At 44.1% G+C, this 9,110-nt stretch overlaps 2 protein-coding genes across 2 annotated transcripts; both read right to left on the bottom strand.

The window, feature by feature from the left end:
* Positions 1 to 2,734: 2,734 nt before the first annotated feature.
* LOC147976107 (uncharacterized) lies at positions 2,735 to 6,386 on the bottom strand. The gene is made up of 3 exons (XM_087519726.1): positions 6,310 to 6,386; positions 6,016 to 6,205; positions 2,735 to 2,971 (listed from the first exon to the last, which is right to left on the bottom strand). Exons 1-3 carry the CDS (start codon positions 6,384 to 6,386, stop codon positions 2,735 to 2,737), a joined length of 504 nt encoding a protein of 167 aa, XP_087375852.1.
* Positions 3,104 to 5,606, bottom strand: LOC147976108 (uncharacterized). The gene is given in 4 exon segments (XM_087519387.1): positions 3,104 to 3,230; positions 3,319 to 3,380; positions 3,382 to 4,884; positions 4,983 to 5,606. Coding segments are annotated over 4 exon segments (2,316 nt in total).
* Positions 6,387 to 9,110: the final 2,724 nt, after the last annotated feature.

Below are 9,110 nucleotides of genomic sequence, written 5' to 3'. Positions count from 1 at the left end.
AAACAACCGAGGAAGGCACGAGGCAGGGGCGCGCCTACCCTCCCTGGGCGCGCCCTCCACCCTCGTGGGCCCTCCATTGCTCCACCGACGTACTTCTTCCTCCTATATATATCCACGTACCCCCAAACATCTAGGAGCACCACGAAAACCTAATTCCACCACCGCAACCTTCTGTACCCGAGAGATCCCATCTTGGGGCCTTTTCCGGAGCTCCATCAGAGGGGGCATTGATCACGGAGGGCCTCTACATCAACTCCATCGCCTCTCCGGTGATGTGTGAGTAGTTTACTTCAGACCTACGGGTCGATAGTTATTAGCTAGATGGCTTCTTCTCTCTCTTTGGATCTCAATACAAAGTTCTCCTCGATCTTCTTGGAGATCTATTCGATGTAATCTTCTTTTGCGGTGTGTTTGCCGAGATCCGATGAATTGTGGGTTTATGATCAAGTTTATCTATGAAGAATATTTGAATCTCCTCTGAATTATTTTATGTATGATTGGTTTATCTTTGCAAGTCTCTTCGAATTATCAGTTTGGTTTGGCCTACTAGATTGATCTTTCTTGCAATGGGAGAAGTGCTTAGCTTTGGGTTCGATCTTGCGGTGTCCTTTCCTAGTGACAGCAGGGGCAGCAAGGCACGTATTGTATTGTTGCCATCGAGGATAAAAAGATGGGGTTTATATCATATTGCATGAGTTTATCCCTCTACATCATGTCATCTTCCTTAAAGCATTACTTTGTTCTTATGAACTTAATACTCTAGATGCATGCTGGATAGCGGTTGATGTGTGGAGTAATAGTAGTAGATGCAGAATCATTTCGGTCTACTTGTCTTGGACGTGATGCCTATATACATGATCATACCTAGATATTCTCATAACTATGCTCAATTATATCAATTGCTCGACAGTAATTCGTTTACCCACCGTAATACTTATGCTCTTGAGAGAAGCCACTAGTGAAACCTATGGCCTCCGGGTCTATCTTCCATCATATTATTCTTCCAACACTTAGTTATTTCCTTTGCCATTTATTTTACTTTGCATCTTTATTTCTCTTTATCATAAAAATACCAAAAATATTATCTTATCATATCTATCAGATCTCACTCTCGTAAGTGATCGTGAAGGGCTTGACAACCCCTTTATCGTGTTGGTTGCAAGGTTCTTAGTTGTTTGTGTAGGTGCGTGGGACTGGAGCATGATCTCCTACTGGATTGATACCTTGGTTCTCAAAAACTGAGGGAAATACTTATTGTACTTTGCCGCATCACCCTTTCCTCTTCAAGGGAAAACCAACGCAGTGCTCTAGAGGTAGCAAGTTATCGGAACCACCATGATGAGACATACGAGATGGACCACCGGTGACCTGCTTGGGCACGGAATGCTTGGTCCTGGGCATCTCGACCTTGGAGTGAAGAACGCGGAGGAAGGCGGCGACTGGAGCAAGTCAGGCAAGGGGTCGCGCCGGGGACTGCGGCGACTAGAGCGATGTGGCGTCGGACGAGGGGCACGAGCGGCGAGCGTCCACGGCGAGGAGCACGAGCGGCCGCGGCAAGGAACACGAGCGGCGAGCGGTCGCAAAGAGGAAGACGAGCGGCGAGCGGCCGCGGTGAGGAGACAGGGGCGGCGGCGGTGGGGAGCGAAGGGATTAGAGTTGACCGGAACCGCACCCCGCACTATATATAGGGGGCGATTAGATTTGTTGCCACTCTTTACTTTGGACTTTGATAATTTGCCACTCCTTACTTTGTAATTGATCTGGTGACACTCCTTTGTTTGGATTTTGATCTTTTGCCACTTTTCAACACAAAAACAAACTTTGTAAATAATAGACAACATAAGTGAAGAAAATAGAGGACTATTATACCCTTATACCTCTCTGATCCAAACATAATACAGGGGGATGGATGAACTCGTACTCCACTCCTCTCCTGCACCTTCCTGCTGCTCCTCGCCGGCCCTTCCTGCCTTGCTGCTGCCGCCCCCTCTTGCTCCCCTCGTGAAACTTCTACCCTGCCGCTGCTGCCCCTACCACTGGAGTCTTCTTCCCCTGCTGCTCCTCATCAAGTTTTGGTCCAAATTTGCTCAAACTAGTTGAAATGCATAGATTCGTTGAACCAATGATCCAAATTGCATGAAACTTTCTCAGATTAGTCACACATATATGAATGATTTATTGTATTTTTTTCAATTTTTTCTGACAACTTTTTAATTTCGGTCAAAATGTGGTCAAACTAGTTAATCTGAAAGTTGAGATGCATTTTCCCGTTGAACCAATGATCCAAATTGCATGAAACTTTCTCAGATTAGTCAAACATATATGAATGATTTACTGTAATTTTTTCAATTTTTTCTGGGTTGTTCAAAAAAAAGTTCAAAATTTGGGCAGCATATTGGCTCAATTTGGACAGCATTTTGCCTATTATTTCACTTTTCAAAATATGTATGCACAGAATAGAAAATTCAAACATATATTTCCAAATGAACATATTCATACACCATGACACAATATCAAGACAATATAGCGAAATAAAGCAGTTAACATGATCATACACCATCTACCATAAGGCCATAATTTCTGCCATGTTTTACAACCAAAAGCAGAAGGCCATTGTAACTGCCATGTTACAACCAAAAGCATAACACAATAGTTGCTGCCATGTTACATCCAAAGTAAAGGATGCTAAGTTTGCCATATTACAACCAAAAGCATAGAGAAGATAAGCACAACACTAGTACTTCCTTCTCTTCGGGGTCAACTTTCTAGCTTTCGAGCTTGAGGCCATGTCATATGCTATCATGGTGTCCTCCACAGTTGGGGTAGGTTGCTGCGACGCCTCATCAGCCAATGCCATGGCCAACATCCTTCTTGTGACTGGATTGGGACTTCCTTGTAGACTCTGTGGCATAGTGAGCATGTGCCTGGTTGGAGTGACAGCCACATCAAGTTGTGGTGCTACATGTGTTGCCTCATCAGCCAACGCCGAAGCCAACATGCTGCATGTATCGAGAAATGTAATGAGTGCAAGTTAAAATAGACATTGTTGTAGTATGTGGATGTGTTACCTTCTTGTCACTGGATTGGGACTGCCTTGAAGACTTTATGGCATGGTGATCATGTGCCTATTGGGAGTGACAACAACTTCAGGTTGTTGGGCTGCCACTTCAGGTTCCGGTGCTGAGGCATCATCATCAACTGGATATCTTGGTGCTCTCTTCTTTCTTTTCCTGCACAAGGTAGTACACAGTAAAATAAGTGATGAAATAAACATTGATCATTACAAGTGATGAAATAAACATAAATCATCACACGTACCTTGGCCTTGGTCCATTCAGCGGACATGTGGACTGCCTGTGGCCTAAAATGTGGCATTTTTTTGCATCTATTCTTGCTGCCTAGCTATTTTGGTTCTTTCTTGTTTTTAGGACCACCATCTCCACCTTCGAGGAAGATCTTGTACCTGTTTTTTCTAGGCCTTCCAACATCTCTTTTCTTGTCTAATGGAGCCTCCATGTCAAATGGAAATTGTACATGTGGCCATTGAGACCTATCTGTCAATGGCTCAACCTCTCCAGCATATGCTGCCCTAAACTTCTCTAGAGAGAAATAGTCATGCACGTAGTCCTCCCATTTGGGGTTCCTTCTATCCAGCAAGAAAGCAAGTGCATGCTCACAAGGCTTCCCTGTGTGCTGCCACTCCAAGCACGTGCACTCGCTTTGGGCAGTTTTCACAACATGTCGCAAGTTGTATTTACTTGTATCCCTCACCTCACAACTTGCAACTCCAGATTTCCCAACTTTCAAATGTTTAAGTCCCCTTGTCCTATTATGAATCTGTTGGATGATGGCTGGAATAATTTTTCCTTTCAGTTTCATTCCAATATTTCTCCTTTTCTCAGGAAGTTTCATGACTAGCTCTCTAAGAGTGTCAGCTAGCTCATCAGGTGGCAACTCTTTGTAATCTTTAATCCAACCATTAAAAGACTCAGCAAGGTTATTATTGATGTAATGACATTTAATTGAGGGGTCAAACATGCATCTCATCCATTTTAAGCTATGGTACCTTGAGAGATACTCATGCACATCAGGTGCTTCTGCTAGGATTTTATTCATGTGGTAGTTAAAAACTTGTGGCCTATATGCCCTAGCAGCTGGCCACATTCTGCCAAACACATCTCCTTGGAACTTTTTAGATAAGTTAGCCATGAGATTCCTAAAACACTCTCTTTGATCTGCATGAGGGAATATTTTTTTGACTGCACTCTCTAAACCTTTACATGCATCTGTGCATATAGCTAGAGGGGAAATAGGACCTAATGCCCTATTTAGTTGTGACATGAACCATGTCCAATTTTCATCGGTTTCACCATCAATGAATGCAAATGCTAGAGGATACATCCAATTATGCCCATCTAATGTTGTACAAGCTGCTAAGTGACCTCTCCATTTACCGGTGAGTGCAGTTGAATCTATACTGAGATATGGTCTACAACCAGCTTTAAAGCCATCAATGCAAGGTTTAAGAGCCATAAAGAATCGGTTAAAGCGAACAATACCGTGAACCATCTTTATATCCACCTCTACAATGCTGCCTGGGGATCTCTTCTCAACTTCTGCTTTGAAGTTAAACAAATATTGAAAACTCTGCCTCATGCTACCATATATCTCTTTCTGTGCTATATCTTTGCCTTTCCACACTGTATGATACTCAATGGTTGTGCCATATGTATCTTCCAAATGCCCCAACAGCTCTTTGCATCCAATAGTAGGGTCACTCTGGATAATGGGTACAGTCCTTTGTGCTACCCATCCTTGAGATGTCATGCTGCTTTTTATTCTACCGGTAGAGGAGCACTTGTGCTTCACGGAAATCTTGGTAACCTGCAATACAAGATGAAACACATCACAACATAGGAAAAACTTATGAAAAACATAGAAAAAACAGCAACAATAACAATGCTTAAATAAAACGTTAGTACCCTTATGCTTTGTCCATCAGTCCTTATTCTAGCTGTAATCCTCCATGGACAACCCTTGGCTCTACATTTGCCAAGATACCTTTTCTTATCAGTCTTATATCCCCAAATGTCAATTTCCCTTTTAATTGCATATTGTCTGATAGCCATCCTAAAATCTTTCATTGAAGGAAACAAAGCACCAAGATACATCTGCAAGTTCTCTTTGTCATATGCAATCTCCTCCTCTGGTGGCACACTATCATCAACAGGAATGGCAGCCTCAATGAAAAGTTGACGATCCTCCTCATCGGTCATGTAAACTTCCTCACTAGGTGGAGAAGGTGGTGGCTCGGGGAACGCCTCATCGTTGGTACCAAGAATATCACACATATTCTCTTCGGTTATGGGAATGTCGACATCGTTGATACCAAGAGGATCGCACATATTGTCATCACATATGGGTGGAGCTATCTCAATCAAGCTCCAATCTATGGGTGGTTCTTCCTGAGTAAGCACAGAGGACTCACATCTCTCACTACTATCAACCACATCACAAACACTTTGAAATTGCATTGTAGCTGGGTGGTCAACATCATCCGGTGAAAACTCCATATCATCTGGAAAAACTCTATACTGACTCCCCATTGTCTGTGCCAACTCAGAAGCTGACAAGTTTGAATTATCAACAACCATAGATGAGCTAGCACTGCATTCTACAGAAGTGTTTGTTGCTGCCTTCTTACTAGCAGCACTTGGCTTTTTGGGAGCTGGTGGGTTTTGGGGTTTTCTAGGAGCACTTGGCTTTTTGGGGGCAGCTGGTTTTTTAGGAGCTGGTGGTTTTATGGGATTTTTTTGGAGCAGTTGGCTTTTTGGGAGCCTTCTTCTTTCCTACTTTCTTTGCATTGGGTGCCTCCAATGTAACAACCTCAGCTAACAGTAATGATTTCTTGGCCTCAAAGTCCCAATGATTGCCCATAAAGTGTGAATTCAGTTGTTGACCATTAAGTACAAGATCAACGGTGCTCTCAACGGTGTCTAATGCAAACAACCGCACCTCTTGGCCAATCCCCATTTTGATATGTTGTGCCACAGCTTCATTGAAGCTAACCCATGACATACCGGAAATGTTAAAATCAAACACAATGTCATGCTTGTCAACAACTTGCTCGCTTCCATCATCAAGCTTGTAGACATAAGGAGCTACTCTAATAGTTAATGTGAACACCAGCGGCGGCCGATGCGGCCTACTCGACAATGACCAATAACGAACAACATACGATGGAGTTAGCGTATGTTCACTAACGTGCATTCAGATGAGCACCAAAAAGAAGCTACTTTGCTTTCTCACCTTGGCTCGGGAACAAACAAAGAAGGAAAGTCGAAGCCGTCTCCAACAACGTGCTCACCCCTCTCCGGTTCAGCCATCTCCAACACCTAGCTCATCTGAGTTATGTGGTCTGCAACAGCAAGAAATCAAGCAAACATGAGATATACAACAAAGTAAGCAGCTCGTGTACAGAACAACTTAAAACATTAACAGGGTCAACTTGCTCATGTACAGCACATAACGGCGGCAGCAGAAGCACACAAGCAGTGGTGGCACATCACGGCCACAACCAAGCCAGAAGCTGCCTCGCCGCCGTGCCGCCTGCCCTAACCCTAGGGTCGACCGCCTTGCTACCGCGCTGCCTGCCCTAACCCTAGGGCCGGCCGCCTCGCCGCCGCGCCGCCTGCCCTAACCCTAGGGGCTCTGCCGGGGAGATGAGCGCGAGAGAGGGAGGGATCTGGAAAGAGGGAGGGAGCGGGAGAGAGGGACTCACCAGGGCCGCCGCCGTCGAGTATCCCAGGCCATCGCCATCGTCCAGTAGCCGTCGTCGTCTGCCGCCTGCGTTCGTGAGCGAGAATGAGCTCCTCTGTTCTGGTTAATCGAGATGTAAGGGCAAGTATGTCTTTTTTTGTGGGACCCATATGATAGAGGGCAAAATAACAAACACCCAGGTAAAAAGTGTCATCAGATCAAATACAAAGTAAAAAGTGGCAAATAGTCAATGTACCAAGTAAGGGGTGGCAAATAATCAAATTGCCCATATATAGGTGCCCGAGAAAGTCCCAGACGACCGGAGTTTTACGGACGTCCGGTGCCTGAGCCAGAGAGGAATTAACGGACGACCGGAGTTCTTCGGTCGTCCGGTGCCTGAGAAAGTCCCGGAAGACCGGTGTCCTACGGACGTCCGGTGCCTGAGCCAGAGAAGAATTAACGGATGACCGGATTTCTTCGGACGTCCAGTGCCTGAGAATGCCCAAGCCAGGGAAGGAATTAACGGACGACCGGATAGACCGGACGTCCCGACCCAAGGTAACAGAGAGCTTTTTACGGACGTCCGAACAATACCGGACGACCGACACACAAAAATTTTCTGTAAAAATTTAGATGATGACAAGGGGGGAGATGATGATGAAAATGATGAATTGGTATAATATCAAGTAGTGAGTAACCTATGACAATACAACAACAACACCAAAACACATACCGCTCATATATTGTTCTAGTGACAAGAGCAGTGGCTACGGCCACCATGTATGAGTATACGTGACATGGCTCCGCAAAGAATGGAACTTTGGGTGCATAATCACTACTCCATCATAGAAAGCTCCATAGTTAGAATAACATGATAGCCTTGAGAGTGTTTGTTCTTTTTATGCATTTCATAGGGTGAGAGTACTCATTAGTTGAGTGTCTCCCCCTAAATATATGCCTACATCAAGACAAGACATTATGACAATGCATGCATGGGTACTAGTTTTCACATAATGTTGTCAAGCTCTAAGATACCAAGTTCACGCCTAAATTGACAAAACCTTGCTTCATCCAATGGCTTTGTGAAAATATCTACAAGTTGCATATATGTCCCAACATGAGAAATATCAATATCCCCCTTTTCCACATGATCTCTCAAGAAGTGATACCTAATATCAATGTGCTTGGTGCAGGTATGATCTTTGCGGTTCTCAGCAATATTGATGGCACTTTCATTGTCACATAAAAGAGGCACATGTCTATAGGTGTAACATCCCAAATTTTCAATTTGGAATGTTATACATTAGATCATCATTGCATATCATATTTTGTTTTGCTCCTGGTTTGCTCCTAGAAATTTCTACGCAACTCAAGGACCCACGGAGAGAGTTGGGAAATTCTTTATTCTCATATTTGAGTTTTCTCAAGTTTTGAGAATAGGATCATTTGATTTTTATTATTTTATCATCAATTATTTCTATTACAAAAAATATGAGAGAGGGAATAAAATGACTTTCTCAAAATAAAGAAATATTGAGGATTTAATAATAAAATCAAATAAGATTTTATTTTGGAGTTTTTTTTAATTTTATTTGAATTTAGGAAAAATGTGTGTTTTTCAAAATTGCATTTAGGCCCCAAATAAATGTTCACCTGGTGCGGTTTGATTTTAGAAGCACGGGAAAATTTATTTCGGGATTTTTGGAGTCCGTTTAGTATTTTTTTTATTTTTCTTCTGCGCGTAATTATTTAAAAAAACGAACCGACCTACGGGCCGTGTCCGACCGGGACTCCAGCCTGCCAAGGCTTTATAAGGCGGGGGGGCCAACTCGAGGCCCAGCCGCCACCCCCGAACCCTAGCCGCCCCGAGCGCCCCGCCCGCGCCGCCGCTAGCCGCCGCCGCCGCGCCCCGCTGCCCTGCCGCCGCCGGACGCCGCCGCCCGCCGGCCCGCCGCGCCCCGACGCCGCCGCCGCCGCCACCGAGGTCGCCTCGAAATCTGTGCCGTTTTTTTATATTTTTTTTCGAAAAACTGTTCGGTTTTTCCGTCGGTTTTTTTAGTTTTGTTTTTTTAAATAGATCGGTTCTTCCGATTTATTTAATTAGCGAGCGTCCGTCCGTTCGTTCGTTCTAGCGAACGTTCGTCGTTTTTCTTTTTCTCGGATTAAATCCGCGATTTTTCTGATCGTGATTTCTGATCCGATTTTCGTTTAAGTATAACTTTTCGCTCGTTTATCGGAATCAGGCGATTCAAGCGCCTGGAGTTTCGTCTCGAAACCCTCTATCCATTTAACCAACTTAAACAAGTTTTTGCTATTGTAAAATTTGACTTAGATCCAGATTAGTAGAACGA

This window comes from Triticum urartu, chromosome 4A (genome assembly GCF_056163025.1).
Source record: "Triticum urartu cultivar PI428250 chromosome 4A, HENAU_Tu73, whole genome shotgun sequence".
In the NCBI taxonomy this organism is placed as follows: Eukaryota; Viridiplantae; Streptophyta; class Magnoliopsida; order Poales; family Poaceae; genus Triticum; species Triticum urartu.
Note: the sequence above shows the minus strand (reverse complement) of the source record. Positions and strands in the feature narration are given on the sequence as shown.

Coding starts and splice junctions, on each gene's coding strand:
- LOC147976107 (XM_087519726.1), bottom strand. CDS start 6,386: ATGGCTGAACCGGAGAGGGGTGAGCACGTTGTTGGAGACGGCTTCGAC. Junction 6,206..6,309: donor TTGTTTGTTCCCGAGCCAAG/GTGAGAAAGCAA, acceptor ATTGTCGAGTAG/GCCGCATCGGCCGCCGCTGG. Junction 2,972..6,015: donor AAATGGGGATTGGCCAAGAG/GTGCGGTTGTTT, acceptor TTGGCTGATGAG/GCAACACATGTAGCACCACA.